Genomic DNA, 19,171 nt, shown 5'->3' with positions numbered 1-19,171 from the left:
TACTTACTACTCACGACCGTTTAAGATGAAATAAACAAAATCTTAATTACTTTTTTCTACTTCATGACAGCGGTACATGTGCAGTAATAACATGTCACTTTTTTCAATCACATAAAATTCCAAACTTAATTCGAAACTAAGCAGAATCCTTATTTTTCGATTGATCTAATTATTTTATTTCAAGGAGAATAACATGTTTTGTCAAACTTGAGATTACGAGCAGCAAAATTAAAAGAGATGTTATCAAAGCCTTCATGCATAAATTACAAGTGCGTGACATCGATCGATTGAGCCTGAAACATATTCCTAGCACGTCTTGTCGTATAATCAATCAGTTTGTTGTGGTCCACGCGCTGGTAATTTAAAAATCTGACTTTGAGGAGTTACCTCTGTTTGCTGAATAGCATCGACAGCTCAGTATGTATATAAGCCGGACAAAAACAAGTACATAATCCACGAAATTAAACAGATAACTCGTCAGAAAGAGAAGGCTTAATCTAGAAGGTAAATGAGTACATAAAGGAACGTATGAATACGATGTCACTTAAGTTTGAGAAAAAACAACCGCGTGCTGACACATGTTTCATGAATTGCAAATGGTGACATCCTTTATGTAGATTACATATGTACTACTGATTAAATAAGCTTGGCTGAACCATAACAATATTCCGAAGTTTTATCAAGTGTTTTCATCACGCGATAATTAAATCGCATTCCTTGGTGAGTGTTATTCATGTATGTCTGCATAAGGACTTTATGTGCAGAATGAGCTATCTTATCAGGGAATATTCTTCCTAGTATAAATTTGACTTCCTTTTTGAATGGTAACGAATTTTGTAGCAATTCCTTCTTCACACCCACCCAACCATCAATATGTATTCCACCCAATTTCTCCCCTTAGTAATTCACCATTTCAAATTCTCCTACCTAATTCGAAGCGTTCCTTTCGACTTTGATGCCAAATCGGGGAAACTTGTTCTCATCAAGGAACGAAAGCGCATCTTAGCCACTCAGGTCCAATCCATCCTGTCCCTGATGTACATTATTGTTCTGTCGTACCATTTTATCCTTGGTAAGCTTCCTATGCTGAAAATGCTCCAAGGATTTCCGTTCCTACTATCGTACATGCTATTACTTTCCACCGGATGGAATGTAGGACTGGACATTGCCCCGATACAAATGATAAACTCGATCCTCAACTTTGAAAAAGACCTCCTTAAAGGTATTGGCAATTCTGGTTGCAGGTATTCCGCAGGTACACTACAAATTTGGTTTTTTACCGTTCACAGATGGCGAAAGTATCAAAACGTCTCTGGAATCAAAGGTGATGGGGCTCTTCGTTTACTTGACGGAGTTCACTATAATTGTCGCGCCACTTGCGGTGGTCCTATTGATCATGATGGACCCTTGCATTCCCCCTTTCCTTTTATCTATGTCTCATCGCTGCACCAATATCTCGTGGATGTCATTCGGACCGGAAATAGTTGTCGTCCTGTTTGAGGCGTGGATAACTCTGCATTTGTTCCACGCTGGAACTACGTGGGTGTTTTACATTCTGTTTGCAGGGATTGTCGCGATTCTTGACTACTTTCAACTGCTGAATAAGTAACAACCTTAATGAGATATTATGCATAAAAGGAGTAGTTGGTTTTAAACCAGTTTCCCCGACAAATATTATTTACCATTTTTCTCTAAAAATTTATCAAGTACAATCATAATAGCTATTTAACTTTATATTAAGTCGGATTAGAGACGCTCAGACAATTCAGGACAATCACATCTGCCTAAAACTCTACAGGAGTATTCAAATATTGGAAAAGTATATCAATGGATTTCTCATGGTTCGTATTGTACCCACGCTGATTCTGAGCATTCCAATGCTTCAAATCGTCTGTCAATACGTGGCTGTCCAGCTGCATGACAAAATTGCGATGCCCGGGTTTCTCATCTTCCCCCTCATCTTGGTGGACACCGTGATTACGAACATATTTGTGTACACTCTGGCGTCCTGGGTCAATAGTACCTCGATGAAAGTGCTTCAAAAGCATGTCACACATACGGTTCAATTCGGAGGGAAGAAGTCCATACTGTCGAGAGAAATTAAGGCGTGTGGCATACTGAAAATCAAATTCGGCTCGAACTTTATAGACAATGGAACCCCGTTGGTGATTCAGAACTTCTGTCTTAATCAAACGGCAAATCTCCTCCTGATCAGTGCAGGAAGAAAACATGGACGAATAAACATCTGACTTGGGCGCTGAATTTGCCATTGTAATGAACAACTAAAAAATACATATGTAAGTATGTATATATGCAGTAGCAACTGGTATGTATGATTTGGGCAAAATTAGGAGAGAATCCGATCAAAGTTATGAATTTTTAAGCAAATATAATGCAAGTTACACTTCAAATTAAATTCTTTTCGAAATTCTGGAGAATTACGATTTAAAAATTTGTTCGGTCTCACGATTATCAGACGGTGGTCCTGTATTCAGTAACCTTACACGTATTCCTAGTTTGCTTGTTGGCACCTTTCCAACATTATGCTAAAAGTTTGAAAGTATACTAAAAGTGTGAAACTTTGATTCACTTTGTATGTATTAATAATAGTAATATGTAACATTTGTCCGACTTTCTATGAATCTTGAACAAACCATAACTTATCCTGCATAGTTAAAATGAATATGTACATAAATAAAATGATAACACATTAATAAAACGCAGCTCATTTTGTATTTCAAAATATGAATATTCAATTTTGTCACGCTAAAAATAAGCCATTTAAATTTAGAAGCCAAAAATACAGAAATTTCATGTAGTCTGTTATAAATATCAATTTAGTATTGCAACCTAATAAAGCGCAAACATTCTTATTTATAATTTTCCAACTTCTTTTAATATTTGGATAATAAAAGATCATGACAAAGGTATTGGACCGGCGTAATAAAATGCTCAGAACTTTTTACACAGTTAATGCAATTTCAAAAAAGTTGCATATGTTTACTACCAAAGGGTCTGGATTGCCATATAGTTCAAATTTTAATGATTCAATTCCGCTGTCTGCTACAGATTGGATTTTTTTATTCCGATTTCGCGTCAAATTCCGCCTATAGACGGCACCTTCTATCAAGCTGTTTTCCTTTCATCTGGTCTTAAATTTTCGTAAGGTGTCTGGCGTTTCTGAAAGCTATTTTTTTATGATCTTTGGTAATAACCGATTCCAATCACCCTTTAATGCATGATTTAAGATAAACCCCCTGGTTTACAGTGCCCTCAAAAATTACGGGATCGGAAACATGACCAATGCCAGACATGCGGTGCAAAATTCTTCATTTTTTGGAGGATTGGCCTTTCTTTTGGACTTTGGCTTCATATTTTTTCTCATAGGGGTTGGAACTATGAAAAAAATTCCTTCATGGAAGATTTGAGGGGTCAGCTGTGACGTGGGGCTTATCTTCCATGATGACCACTTTTCCTCCAATTTTCTTCAATAATTTCTTGCAGAACGCATGAATCCTTTCCTGTTGTGTTGGTTTGTAATTTGGTGCTGTTTTTTTTCCCCTGGCTATAATCCATAGTTTATGGACTTTGATTTTGCACAGATAGCTTTCTGAAATCTTGACCTTCCTGGTCGCGCCAGCCGTTGCCGTTGATGAATGATTTTTTTAAATTTTTTTATGCGATTTTTGACTTTTGTCGTCGCTAGCTTTGCAGGTCGACCAGTAGGGACTTTGAATTTGAGTTCATTGGATTCCTCGTACTTTTTTATGTAAGAGTTGACATTTGAATGAGGAATACCTTCTTGCTAGAAAGAATGAGGAATACCTTCTTGCTAGAAAAATTGCCAAGTGATTTTGGAATCATAGTTTGTTCGATTTTTATGAAACTCAATCACTCTTTTTCCCAACTCTTGCCTTTCAACCTAAGTTATTCTAGTCTTAGCCATGACTCAATAATTGGTGACATATATCAATGGAAAGCTTATAACTTGGTCTATTCAAAAATAATTTTTTCGAAATTTAATTTCGCTGTGTTCCCTCCCGGCGCGCGTCTTAAGGGGCGGTCCAATACCTTTGTCATGATCTTTTATATGATTTTTTCATATGAACACACAAGTATCTGGGATCACAAAAATGTAAATTTTATGAAAATCCGAGCAAAATTTAATTTTTGGTGACAGTTAAACTATATGAAAACAGGGATTTTTTCTTGTTTTTCACACCTTTGAGGGGGTGTGGCTGGCGGAAATGGAGCCATGGCATAAAACCACTTGGGGGTTTTAGTAGACTCATAAGGTACTCCAACATATCCAAAGGGCATCAAGATCTGAAGATGACATGTAGAGGGTCTCTCCTTCTAAATATAGGATGAGCGATAGTAATGCCAAACTATTCAAATGCTGCATTTGAAATGCAGATATGCATACATGCAAATATGTACACTGTAAATAATCTGGTAATAAACATAACCAAAAAGCACAAATATATGACCAAAGTGGTAATGATAAGTTGTACCTGTGATAATGGCTTGGTACTAACGTTTTACCATAATAGTAACGAATTTTTACTACCTGGTAAAATATAATTACCAAATTTATTACCGAGAAATAATTACGTGCGTGACTTTACCGGATTATTAAGAGTGTATGTATGTATGTGAACACGAATAATCCTACCCGTAGAAGTGACACGGGTGCGTGACAAGTGTTATGGTCAGCCAAGACTCGAGAACCAGAGGTACTCCAAAATGAGATAAACAAAATTGCAAAACCCTGTCCCTGTTTTGGGCTGGCTCTTGGGTATGTACATACGTCAAGAATAAATTATTGAACTTGTGGTGTATTGTGAATATATGTAAATATGTATTGTGCTCAATTTTGATTCAGATTAGTACTTGAATTAATTTTTGGTCTATTGTTTTTGAATCTATTTAACCTTTTTCCAGAATAATATGGACTACGTACGTACCTTATTGGCTGTTTAGTTCATGTGATCCATAAGGCTGAAAAATATGACATTTTAAGGAATTTTAGAAACAAATTTCCTTGCCAACTTTGTAATTTGGTGGGTAATGACATTACCGTAATGTGTATCTTTGATAATTGGAAATTTTAGATATTACATTTCGCTAGTGCTTTACCTTGCCTCCTTAATTTGGTTTTTAAGTTCTTCTTGAAACTTAACGAAATATTACACATTTTCTAAGTTGCCAGAAAAATGCATGTGGAAAAATAAGATATTCATTTCATAACAATGTTAATTTAAATTTTAAATTTCAAATCTTAAAATCCGAAAGTGGAGATAAACCTTCATATAATTTTGGAATTTTCTATTTGAGAATTTGAATTGTCCCCACGAAATCCGCGGCCACTATGTGTATTACATTTTCATATCGTGGGGATTTTGGACTCCTGAATTTATTAAAGGATGGATGGCTCAGATCCTCAATAGAAGAAACCCTCGAGATGTACATACATACATACTAGGTGGCCCACTGAAACTGTAAGTGAAATGAAACCCTGTGGCTTCAACAGTTTTTATGTTACGAATTTCGAGTTAATTTTAACCGAAAGCCAGTTAATTTCTGAGTAGAAAACAATTTTTAGTTTTCGAAATTTCCTCCCCTGCCATTAATGCAGCGCTGAGGAAACCGCCTGCAGTTCTCCGCTGAAGCACGCACTAATTCCTGGGCAAAGTGTTCCATTCCGTGGTCAAAAATTTTTTTCCGATGTCTACACTTCTACGAGGCTTAGAACACACATTTGCCCCTAACTTTGACCATTTTTCATAATCCGGAGATTCAAATCCAGAAAGTAGAATTACCATTTCCGAGAGGAGGAAAAGTTCGGAATTTTGTTTTTTACCCACGCTTGGGTCATTTTTTGCACTATAAGCTGATTCCTAGTCCTACTGCAAGGTCCAGTCGACTTCAATGAATTGGATCTCACTTAGGGGATGTACCGCGGACTCGAAAACGTATTTTAAGAAATTTGATCCCCCCACCTTCCCCCCATTTTCAACAAAATGTAGAGAAATTGCCCCAATTAGCTCCCACCTGCCAAAATCATCACAAAGCTTGGATAATGTGGCTTTCTGACCTTTTGTCTATATTGGGGGATGTCTCTGACAGATTTGGCGTAGATAAGGCCAACTCGCTTGTTAAAATATTTTTCCTATGTGAAAATCTCCTCATCTGTAAATAGAATCCTCGTCACTTTTTCTGAGCGTACCGCTTGAAGTCACTCCTGGGTTTCTTTAATCTGGTTTCCCTTTGGGGGATGGTCGGCATGTGGCAAGTACCACATTTCAAAGTCCTAAGTCTAAGGTTCAATTTAAGCACTCATTGAATAATCTGCTTCTACACTGTCAGCTGTGAGGTTGGTTTCCGTTGGAATTTCGTGAATTTCTTCGGATTCCATCCTTCAGCGCCTTCATGATGGGTGTGGTCCTTGTAGGATTTCAAAATTTTTTTCTTCGACTGTTGTTAGTCCACCCCGCCCCCATGAACGTCTTTATAGTCTGTTGGGCTAAATTATACGGCTCGTTCGATTCCTGCCACACTTTTAAAATTCGCCATTTCTCTCCCCATTTTTGTAATGAAAAATTTTCGCCGCCCGCTTCCATTCAACATTTTCCATGCGAATTTGCATTGCAAATAGTAAAAACCTGATTTATGGTACTTATGCAAAATCGCACGGGGAATCCAATGCAATCATCAGATTTTCATTATCTCTGTCGGTTTCGAAGAAAACAGCCACTTACAGTTACAGTGGGCCCAGTATGTAGATATGACTGGGTTCGTTCCTCCTTGAATTCGATATATACATACATATGCAAATCGTGTTTTCTAGTCAAATGAGTACCTAAAAATGAACTACATTGGCAAAAAAATACATAACCTAACCCAACCTGACTCAACCTAACCTAGGCAATTCAGGTACTTTGGTAGCAATAGTTTCAACCTCATTCGAAGAGCATTAATAAAAAAATTCTACCTACGTCAGACCATCTCTCCTAATTTTTTAATGTTTACGAAAGACTGGCAATTAAGGTACATTTGTGTTGACGGGGGGGCTTAATCTGAATTATTAGCCAGCTGAATGCGTCTAGTGAATTCGTCGTTGAATGCGTCAATCGAATTATCTAGTGTGAACTAGTTTAATTGAAAACAAAATGTCTAGCCTGTCCGATTTTACCTGACATTATTGATGTAAGGTAATAACATCGTCCACCTTACATACATATGTACGTGGATATGCTGTATCTCTAATTCACGTTGCTAATGATTTCTAATAATTATAGATACAACGCTAGAGTGAAGGTATATATATATAAATATATATACCTAATGAATTACGTTTTAAATACATGCGTATTTCAAGAACAACTCATCTCCACGCAAGACATGAACCATATAAAAGGAAATTTCCAACTGAAACCCAGCCAGACATAAATTGCCTTGCGAATACATCAATTCTAACCGCCAACAAATTCTATATGTAGTTTAGACAAACAAAGTTCTCAGCCGTAAATTTAGTCTTTTGTCATAACTCTAAAATAATAAATCAGTTATGTACGTAACACAGTGCTTATTTTCTTGCATATTTTCAACATTTCTTGAACTAAATACGCCACAGGAAATTACAAGATTATAGAAACTTAAGAAACATTACGTTTTTGCAGAATCCTAAAATACAATGCCACCCAACAGAGGACACGAAAGCAATAACAATAATTTGGAGGCGACTCGAATTAAATATACGCTACACACTGACCAGGGATTCCCTTCCACGACGGAGATTGCAGTCCAGTTCGACCTTATGACGCCAGCCCTGGTCATAAACTCATTTCCCGACACGGAAACGATCCGAGGGGGTAAACTATTTCATGACGTGCATACCTTCGTAGTGCGACACTTTGCTACCCTTAACCACGTCAAGGATTCCAAGTACCATGCCAAACTTGTCCTACATTCGACAACATATGCCACATATTGCTACTACTTTGCTTCAAATTACGAGAAGCAGCTCTACTTTGCTACGATACATGCGTGGGGTGCGATTTTGGACGATTGGATTGAAAATGGAAATGCACTCAATGCGGACAGAGCACGAGTAGAAATTCTAGGCTGCATTGAGGAATTCATTGCGACTGGAACAAACAAAGAGGTAACGCTGAGTGTACGAGTTGCTCGTAACATGTTCGCCATAATATTTCAATTAATTTCGAGCAAAGATATGTATCGGAGGAAAAATTTCAATACAAAGCTTATTTGAAATAGTTGTTAAATAGAATATGAGAAAAATATATCTAGCGTTGGTCATCCGCTTCGATCCGGACAGGATTACCCGCCATTCAATATAACATGGATCCGATTTGATCAGATCCATGTTATAGGCATAGGCAATGGTTGAATTAAAAATCTGATCCTATATATGATCCGATTTCCGATTCGATCAATCATGTCTAGATGTATATTAATACCGTTTATGATTTTTGATAGGTCATGCCCCCTCAATCTGATCCCTTCCTTCACGCCATCATGGGAGGCTATGCGGAATGTGAGGCCATGGCGGATGAAATTATTCCAGATTACCTAAAACAGAAGCACGATTATGTCAAGGGTTTAAAAAATTATTTACACTCGAACGCATGGGGTTTAATGGATTCAAGTTTGAAGGGATACTCGTTCGAACAATTTTTGCACTGGAGAAATTTGGAAAGTGGAATATTCCTCTCGACTGAAATACTTATGCTGTGTGAAAATGCAACTCTCCCGAAGCACGTGGGAGATCACGTGATGGTTAAGGTGAGATTGGGACCAAGGTGTTTTTTATTAATGAATCTGCGAAATATATTTACCTATGTAGCTTCGGAAAAAAACTAGGAATTTGCTTTGGGATTTTTGCAGTAGATTTACCCACCGTGCGATACTACAATTACTACAAATTTAGAAAGATATACATGCATAAATGGGTATATTTAAATTTTTCGTAGATTAAGTCAGTTTTTGAATGAGATCAAGTACCTTCATTGTTTGAAATTTTGAGCAGTGCTTTCCATAAGAAATGCTCACAAGAAATTATTCGAGTTTTGAACGGGAGATATAAATGAAAGAAATAAACGCCATCAAGAGGCATGTTATTAGATTATGCATATTATTATGCATATTATTAAATTCGTAGTGAACCTATGTAGCTAGGTGGCGCTGGTTTCTTGAATTTTATTGCTTTTTGAAAACTGTACAAACGTTGCAAGAACTCAATTACTCATTTTTTATTCAATCATTTCAGACGCTTCGATACATGTGACAGCCTGGGCGCTGTCCGAAACGATATTCTCGGAGTGAAAAAGGAACTAGCGAAAAACGAGGAGGGAAGCACGGTCATGTTCAAAATCCGTGTTGAAGGAAAATCCCTGAATTCAAGAAATGCTTGCCCTTCACGATAAGCTTTATCGTGATTACGTCCAGTTGAGGGAAACAGTTTTGACCATGTTTGAATCCGCGGGGCAAGATAATTTTAAGAAACTTCAGCATCACATTGAGTTATTGGAACGGTACGAATATGGAACTACCTTGTCTCATTTTATGACACCAAGATATCTACTTTGAGTTGGAACAGATTAAATAGATTGGTTACATTTCATAGGTTTTATATAGCACATATTTGTATCCTGTTTTTTGAAGCCTTCCAGAAACTATAGGGACAGTTTCTTTTCTAATATTTAACATGGAACAAGGGAAACCCGGAGTTATTTTGGTTCATGAGACGTGTAAAAAATATTATCCCTGAAACCGTTAAAATTGAAAATCATCAATTATTTCGTGTGCATAGATATGTAAATCTTTGTAAAATTCCCCGAATTTTCAAATCGTTTACTTGAAATGTCGAAATAATTGATTGAAATATTTAATGAAATACATTTATAGCTTTGACTTTTTTATTGAGCTCTTTCATAATACCCTAATTTTAAGAAAAAAATGAAAAATGTTATTGAAATATTTGATTAAATTTAATATTTCATACAATTCGTAAGTAAATACGTTACGAACGAATTTGATGAAGTGTGCAGACTTATTAAATTTATAGATTATAAGTCTGACAAAGGCATAATTTGCAAATATGGCGTTAGCAGAGATTGGCTAAGATATGTTTTTTATGCTTGAATAATAAAAAATTAAAATTTAGTTGTAACTTAGTTGCTAATGTATATTGGTATTCAAAAATAACGGAAATTGATATACATGTTTGTCAATTAATTTTTCGAATTTGTAAAGACCTGATGAAGGAATAAGCATTCCGAAAGCTAGTGTCAAATTTTACAATAAAACACGATGTCCTCAGAATCCATTCATTCTTCTTCAAATTAAAATTTAATGCTGATAAGGTAAAAGAACAGAATTAAATAACCTGACTCAACATAAAATATAGTCTTGTATATGATTGCTAATCCAATTCACGGTTTTCATTAATTTTCGTATGACGCCAATTCGAAAATCTTATTCTGCATGAAGAGTTGATATGCATATATGGAAACTTCACATTGTTTGACCGAGAAAAGAATTTTAGGCTTCATACATACATATACATTTAAATGCACATTCTCTTACCTGTAATTCCAAATTTCTCTTGCCTGCAAGTTTAAAATTTAAGCATCCCCATTTCACCATTTAAAATTATGCGTATCAAGAAAATTAGATTTACTATAACCCCATTATTTTTCTCACATAGGCCGCTTCAGGCTATGCAAATATTCACTAAATTGTCGAAGGTCTTCTACCCGCAATACATAACGTGGGATTGGGGAAACTTGACACCCCACCGGACCACGCCTATGACACGGCTGGTCCCCTGGTTTCTCCTCTTAAGTCTTATCCTCAATTTGGTCTACGTTAGCATATTTTGCGACGAAATCTTCACTCGAGTAAAGATGTTAACGTAACTATCAGTCTTGGCCTGGTATCCATCCTAACGATTTCTATTCAAATATACGCATCCGTCTTGATGCTGACTTGGGTGAGAAAAGTTGGCCAGATTTGTTTCGTTTTGATGAATTTGCTAAATTTGAAGGAATTACGAAAGAAAAGTGGTAAGTGTGGATTTTTAAAGTTTATTATTCAACCATTTTTTCAACCTTCCCCTTGTTTTTGTAGCGAGTTATATCAAAAAATCCTGCCATAATGTAGGAATCATAAGGCGCTTATCTTCCGTCGCATGATCCCATTCAAGGATTTTTTTTGCGGGGGTGGGGGGATTGAACACGTCCGCCTTGGTCTTCGTCCCGTTGTAGAAAACGAAAATTGCACTTTGACGCAAATATATTTTTTTAAACAACTTTCATATGTGCAACTTTCACACAAATTAAGGATAAATAAGTGCAGTTTGAGTTCCAAGGGTTGGCTTTGCTTTTTGATATAACTCGCTAGGCTATTTTTAAAAAAGTTTTCATTGTTATTACTGTTTTTAAACTTGAATATATTTGTATAAATAAATATTTGCAATCTCTAAATATCGTCGTACTAATTCCGAAACCACATAAGTGCACTCAATGCTTAATTCCGAAATAACGTAAGTGCACTCGATGCTTAATTCCGAAATCACGTAAGTGCACTCGATGCTTAATTCCGAAATCACATAAGTGCACAGCAAAAACTATTGAAAGACATAAGTGCAATTCCAAAAATGAATTTATTATTTGTCCAAGATCTTCATACAAACTGAACGCACATACATATGTACTGGTGACAATTATTCTTACATAGACTTACTATCACGTTTATATGCTAAAGTAAATTTAAAATTATTGAAAAGACATAAGTGCAATTTTAATATTAATTAGTCAATGATTTGTGTGTAAATATGCCCATGATTTTAAATGTGATTACTTGCCCTTTCCAATTATATTGAAATGTTTAAATAAATCTTACACTGGTGCTGAAAATCATACTCAAACTTTTTATGGAAATACATATTCTTGTTAAATTGTCATTGGAAAAAGTTTCTGAATATACATCATAATATATTATACATTTGTTGCATAAAATTGTAATAAATTTTTTATCACACGAACAAGTTAACCGGGGCATGATAAGATGTATTTCAGGCGGATTTATCAGTCAAGTCGTCTGTGGTCTTGAAATAATTTATAAAAATTCGCATATTTTTGCTTGTATTTTTATATAGTATGTACGTACAGTATGTATATACAGTATGTAACTTATTTACTGATACAGATTTAATTATATTATATGACACGCATTTTCTATATATCGACATGATTTCATAATTTAAAAATGAAATATACGAAAATATATTGAAATATACGCTTGCATACAGACAGGCTGGATATGCAAACGTATATCTCAGTTTTCGAATTTTCGACGCGATGGCAATTTTAGACCTCAAACCTGTTTTTGGCGAAAAATTTCTGTAGGCGTCAAAAAAATCGTACACGGTCCGACATAAGCTCATTTTAAAAAATATTGCAAAGTTAAAAAAAAATATCCACAAAAGTTTTTTTCTACCCCTCAAATTTTGTCGGAAAAATAATCTTGACCTTTGACCTGTCTGTGACATTACAAATCGACGAGGAGAAAATTTACCGTGGATAACTTTTTTGGACGGAGTTTTAAATTTTTTAATTGCGAAATCATGTCGATATGAAGAAAATGTATCATTAAATACGTTACAAACTGTGCATATGTCGGAGAATATATAAATGTAAATATAGCGAACTTATATTTATTTGGAGAGTAAATTAAGTTCAAAATTAAGTTAAAACTTCCTTAATTTAATTCGTAGCAACCGCGTGAAATTTACTTTAGCATATAAACGTGATAGTAAGTCTATGTAAGAATAATTGTCACCAGTACATATGTATGTGCGTTCAGTTTGTATGAAGATCTTGGACAAATAATAAATTCATTTTTGGAATTGCACTTATGTCTTTCAATAGTTTTTTCTGTGGACTTATGTGAATTCGGAATTAAGCATCGAGTGCACTTACGTTATTTCGGAATTAAGCATTGAGTGCACTTGTGTGGATTCGGAATTAACCATCAAGTGCACTTATGTGGTTTCGGAATTAGTACGACATGTAAATATGTACGGATCGTGACAGACCATATCGACTCAGTCCTCGGCTTACTTCTCCATCTCCTCATCCCCATGGTCATTACCACCCCCTTAGGAGCAGCTTTTCTCCCCATTCTTCTTCACAACAGCGACCCGACCTACTTCCTCTTCCGAAATTTGACAGGGGTCCCTCCCTATGGAAAAATTATACTTCAGATGCCCATCATCTTCTTTAGTATCTTTCACTGCTGCGCCATAATTGTGGGCTGGTTCACCATCATGGGAAACACAATCCCCGTTGTGACCACTTGTGTAAAAACCATGTGCCAATCTACACATTTCAAAGTTGTTTTCAGAAAATATTTACAGCTACAAATTATCACTGAGGCTATCAACGACATTTTTTACTTAAGCTTTTCATCCCTAAGTTTCATACCGGTGATATGCTTTACCATATTTGGTTACATCTTGGTCAAGTTGGGGGCCTTTGTTCCTTTCCCGTTAACCTTTATGGCAGGGTCGCTAATCGTTTTGGAAATTGCCTTGGTACATTTTGGGATACCGATGATGACAGAAGTGTAGATTTCGGCGCGGGATTTTATCAGAATTTGGAAACTGGAAGAAATTACTGCCTGGAGAAGGAGACAGTTGAGAAGCTGTAAGTTGCTTAAGGTGGCTGTTGGACCGTTCGGCTATGTTGGGAAGGGTTCAAGAGGGGCGCTATTTTCGAAAATGTTTGACTATGCGTTGTCTTTGATAATTTCGGTGTAATCCTGCAGTTAAAAATGTGTAACAGAAATTTATTTCCAATGGGGACGCAAACCGTGTCTTTGACAATTTTTTGACCAGGTTAAATAAGTAGTTTGAAAGAGCAACTCTTTGGAAACAACATTTATTGCGGTATTTGCGAAGATGCGAAAAATTAAACAAGTTTTGGTCGCCGCAGGTTCGCGACAAGCACAGAATCCTCTGGAAAACCGAGCGTGTTCTCGAACTTGACGCTCCGAATTTGTCGCATCTGTGCAAGTTCTGTACTATTTGTTACTTCCTAAGAGTTGCTCTTCCAAACTAACCTGGTCAAAAATTAATGTGGGTGGAACATGATTTAAGTCCCCATTATTCAAGATAAGGTGCATACAGATGTACATATGTTTACGAAAATTGAAATACATAAATGAGTCACGTTTTATTTATTACACGAACGATCAATTTGTTCCTGAGTGGCAAATATTCAATACCACGACGGAATTTGGTGATTATTCTATACAATTGTTATAAGAGTTTATAAATAAATATTTACGATACAATTAATGAAATTGCAATGTTTTACATTATTTATTTTTATTGGGAAGTCAAGCAGAAGTTTATTTATTAAAATACCAGATTGTCTTATGTCAGTAAATAAATTGCATGGCTCACAAAATGAGGCGGTTGTCTTCTTGTCTGAATTAGTACTACATAAATAGATACGTAGGCTGTTAACACCATCCGGATGTGAAATAATTAGTGTTACATAATATTTCTAAATTGCATAGATAATACACCAAATCTTGAATCGATTGACAATACGGACACACGTAAATAAAACTTTTCTACACTTTAGAAAGCTTTTCTGTGTTCTTTGTGATAACGCTGCATCATAAACTTGAAGTAATTAAGTCATAAAACTTTAAGCTAACTATAACGAAATAATTCTGCTATGGTGACTCACACAATATACATAAAAAGCGAGATGCAATTATTCAAAATTTCATTACTGCATTTTTACATACATAAAGTATCTGCAGTTTCAAAGGAAATGCTAATGGGCAAAGTGCAGAAAACGTGATTTATCATTAAACATCTACATATCTAAAAATTCAAATATGTTTCGCTTATAAATTTCCTCATTGAAATTTAGTTCAAATCTTAATCACCATACTAAATTAATGAAAATGGCAAATAGGGTAATTTCAATGAAAGCAAAACTCTCATCTCTCCCTCCCTGAGGTTGCCTAATTGGCAAAGAAATTCTGCGAATTTTCCGACCATGTGGAGTTCAGCGTCCACCTCATTAAACTCCCGAAAGCTCGTTACATATATACATACAACTACCCATTCTTTTTGTCCTATAATAGTTACTAAATTTTTGTTAATTATCTGTACATCAAAATTTTACCATTCTTAGGTGTTTCTTATGTAAAAAGGGTCTAATTATAAAATATCATACCATATATAGCTGCTAAACATAACCTCTAAATACAGATATATAAACACCTTCCTCCTTTGCAGAATCCTACATACAACAAAATGCCACCCCACAAAGAATACGAACCCAACAACACTAATTTCGAGCAAACCCGGATAAAATACAGGCTACGCCCGGACCAGGAATCCCCTTCCACGAACGAGATTACAGTCCAATTCGACCTTGTGACACCAGCTCGGGTAATGACCTCATTTCCCGACATGGAGACAATCCAAGCAAGTGAACTGTTTCGCGACGTGCAAGCCTTCGTGGTGCGACATTTTGCTGTCTTAGAAGACGCCAAGGAGTCCAAGTACTACGCCAAACTTGCCCTGCATTCGACCACGTTTGCCACATTTTGTTACTACTTTGCCTCAAGTTATGACAAGCAACTCTACTTTGCCACGATACATGCGTGGGGTGCGATTTTGGACGACTGGATCGAAAGTCAAAACAAGATTAAGCCGGACTCACGTCGGGTAGAAATTCTTGGCTACATTGTGGAATTTATTGCGACTGGAGAGAAGAAAGGGGTAATGTTTAGTCTAAAAATTTGTGACCGATATGATAAAACTTCAATATCGAAATAGTTATGTACGTATGTATTACTAAACGGTGTTACTTGTCACTACCACTTTGGTAGAGTTAAACACATATTCATATCTCTTTTTGTTATTTTACTACTAGATTTCTTAGTGTGGATAATCATAGAATTTTCACAATATGTTCCTTTTGCTAGGGTGTTTGCTAGGGTGCACTCTGACCACTTCCTTCATGCCATCCTTACAGGTTATGCGGAGTGTGATGCCCTGGCAGGAAAAATTATGCCAGATTATGCCAAACTGAGGCATAGTTTTATCAAGGGTATAAAGATTAAAAAATTTATTTCACTAATTATCATTGCATTACACAAATTTCACATCAGAAAAGCTGACTAACAAAGGAGTCGTACATTAAAAGTCCCTAACCTGAATAAAAATCGTAGAAATCATAAAAAAGTCAAAGTAAGTTAAAAAATACATTAAAAATAATACACCTCTTCTAATTCTCTGCCTTCTGGGAGCGTCCCTAAAATGGAGGCTACGTTTCCCCGCTGAACAGCTAGAGAGATTCGTTGGCGGAGAAAGGTGACAGAATTAGGCTGTCCGGTTCTTGCGGTGATCCGTTCACCGATTTGATTGATGAGGGAGAGCCCCTCCTGGCCCCACACCCCCGTCGTTTCCATTGCGACGGGGACAAAAATAAAACGGTCCAAGAGGAAGGCGTACCTCTTCCTCTTTCTATCTTCCGCCATGCTCGCAGCGGCGCCTTGATAGCGCACCGTGTTGGAAAGGTAACTGGGGGCAAAAGTGTCTACGCAAGTAAAATCCCAAAGCAAGGATTTTCCTCTTGACCACGGAATAAGCGTCATTCCGTCGGGACGCTTCCCGTCCTGGGTGGAGCATCCCGCCGGCTCCCGGATGCAAGGAACTTCCGCCGAACGGAGCGCTCGCGCAATCACGTCGTTGGCGGCCTCATGGCGGGACCAACGTCCCGCACTGCGCCGACAGGAGAGGCCATGGTAGCCTCGCGCAGTTACTTGTGCTCCGCACGGGCACTTGTGGGGTTGGCAGACGTCGCAGCCCAATCGGAGGGAAATTGAGACACGAAACGATTCGTTGGATAGAAGGGTTCCAAGTTGGGGAGATGGAAGGGCATTAAGCCAAGAGCCTGCAAACTTATCCCGCAGGGCACGATAGCGGGCGGTGTCCTCCGGGGTGGTCGCTCCTTGTGTTAACTGGGACAAGGTGATATCCAGAATTGGTCGCTCCCACGCCGCCTGAACTCCTCTGATTGTTTCGGCGGGGAGTTCGGCTGGTCCGAGGGCGGTCCATCGCTCCTCCCCCTCTATCATGGCGGCGTCGGTGCCATGCAAATCACCTGGAAGCAGACGTTCCATATGGGGCAGGACGCTGTGGACGGACGCAAGAAAACACGTAATCGCCACATCCACAGCGTGCCTAATCCCTAGGCCGCCTTCCTTGACAGGTAGGGACGACTGCATCCAAGCAGCCGCCGAGAGGGAGCAGTTGAGAATTGCCTCGAGAGCGTCCTTCAGGGTGGCGTCGTAGTGAGCCAGGGAATCCAACTTTCTCCAACTTGGGGCGCAGCGGAGAAAGTAAATAAGGCGGGGAATGGAAATTGATGCCCTAAGCAGGAAGAACGCAGAATGGGTCGAGAGTTGCTGTAGACGTTGGGAAAAATTAGCCAATTGCGCCGTCTTTGCTGCCAAAACAACTTCCATCGCTTCTTTGGTGAGGGGGGCGCCAAGAAGCATAGCACTTTCGGGGGACAATAGTTGAATCCCAGGGGCTACTTTCTGGAATTGTAGGAGAATGTCGATGGCGGTGTCTCGATCGGCCCCTAAAATGCCCACCTCGCACTTATCATGATTGAGGTGTAGCCCCACTTCCACACCCATTCTGGAAATGGTCTCTAGAGCCGCCAAAACCTTATCTGGAGAGTCCGCCACGGCCCCATCGTCGAGATACCACATATTTAGTTCCGTTTCTAGCACTTCGACGATGGGGTGGATGACTAGGGAAAATAGGGCGGGACCCAAAGGGTCCCCTTGATGGCACCCTAGGAGCGAAGGGATTGGTATTGTCCCGTAAAAAAGCGACGAGGGGTTGGCGTAGCACTGGGACACAAATGGAAAGATTGAGGGAAACCGCTCCCGAACGACATTGAGAAGAGTATCCCGCCGGATTTCATTGAAGGCGTTCAAATAGACCCGGGCGGTGTGGGCACCAATTTCGGCACCACCTTTGACGCCAACTCCCAACTGGTGCGGAGAAAAGTAATTCGTGAGGTCAGGGGTAATTCGCGCGACAACAATTTTGGCCGCGAGACGACGCCCTTAGCCCAAAGCAAGGCCCTTTGGCTTGGTGGTACGAGGGTAGGATTGTCACCACGCAGTCACACGTTCGATTCCACCAGCCGGGAAGCTATTGCTAATCCTACTTGGCTCTGTGTTAGTACGGGGTAGGTGCTGTCTCTCATGGCAGGGTGAGCCCAGTCATACGGAATGGCAATGCCATTGAGTCAGCCCCCGGCAGAGTTCCGTTCTCTGTTGGGATGAGACGACTTGCCACAGATTATTAGGCAAGAAGTCCACATCTAAGGCTGAAAAGCAGAGAACATTTGAGTCCTTTCGATGTAAAACGACAGCATTTTAGCATTTTAGCATTTTAGCCACGTGTTGCCCACGGCGATAGGTCTAATCCCGCCAGACTTTTTTTTCAGCGCCGTCAGGGACGCGCCGTAGAAAAGGGGGCAGAAGATATCGGGCACTCCTCCGTTGTGGACGTGGTTCACAAAAGATGCAATAGCCTCAACGAGGCCGTCACCCTCCTCACCGTGGGTACACCCCAAAAGGTCTTTCAGGATTTGAGGCCGCATTCCGTCAAGTCCTCCCGCCGATCCTGGCGGGAACGTTGAAATGGCCTTGACCACTTCGTGATCAAGTACAGGCGGGATGATGGGATCTTCTGGAGGTGGCGGGAAATTTACTGGCAGTGGATGGGCGGGATGTTTGATGAGAAGGGCAGGGAGAGTTACATCATCGTTGAGGGCAATGGAGTCGTCTGAACATGCGAGGCGAATGGCACCGCGAATGTCGCCGTCCGAGAGTTTGGCCTCGACCTTCTTCGCAGTTGTATCGGCGGGGGGCCCCTTTCTACTTGACGGTGGACGTGGGGGGCGCGCTGGTGGGATGGAGAAACGCTGGTCCCAGTCAGCAGTGGATGCCTTGACCCAGGAAGTCAAATTCTTCACCTCATCAGTTTTCTGCGGGACGGGAAGGGTTGCGTAACTGAAGAGGAGCAACT

The 19,171-nt window shown here is 38.8% G+C and overlaps 1 protein-coding gene across 1 annotated transcript; it reads left to right on the top strand.

Annotated features, from left to right (window-relative positions):
• The first annotated feature begins 7,688 nt into the window (after positions 1 to 7,688).
• On the top strand, positions 7,689 to 10,326 carry LOC118433002. Its single transcript, XM_035844505.1, has 3 exons — positions 7,689 to 8,167; positions 8,503 to 8,808; positions 9,293 to 10,326. Exons 1-3 carry the CDS (start codon positions 7,697 to 7,699, stop codon positions 9,308 to 9,310), a joined length of 795 nt encoding a protein of 264 aa, XP_035700398.1. The 5' UTR covers positions 7,689 to 7,696; the 3' UTR covers positions 9,311 to 10,326.
• The last annotated feature ends 8,845 nt before the right edge of the window (positions 10,327 to 19,171 follow it).

This window comes from Folsomia candida, unplaced genomic scaffold (genome assembly GCF_002217175.1).
Source record: "Folsomia candida strain VU population unplaced genomic scaffold, ASM221717v1 Fcan01_Sc038, whole genome shotgun sequence".
In the NCBI taxonomy this organism is placed as follows: Eukaryota; Metazoa; Arthropoda; class Collembola; order Entomobryomorpha; family Isotomidae; genus Folsomia; species Folsomia candida.
Note: the sequence above shows the minus strand (reverse complement) of the source record. Positions and strands in the feature narration are given on the sequence as shown.

Coding starts and splice junctions, on each gene's coding strand:
- LOC118433002 (XM_035844505.1), top strand. CDS start 7,697: ATGCCACCCAACAGAGGACACGAAAGCAATAACAATAATTTGGAGGCG. Junction 8,168..8,502: donor CGACTGGAACAAACAAAGAG/GTAACGCTGAGT, acceptor GATTTTTGATAG/GTCATGCCCCCTCAATCTGA.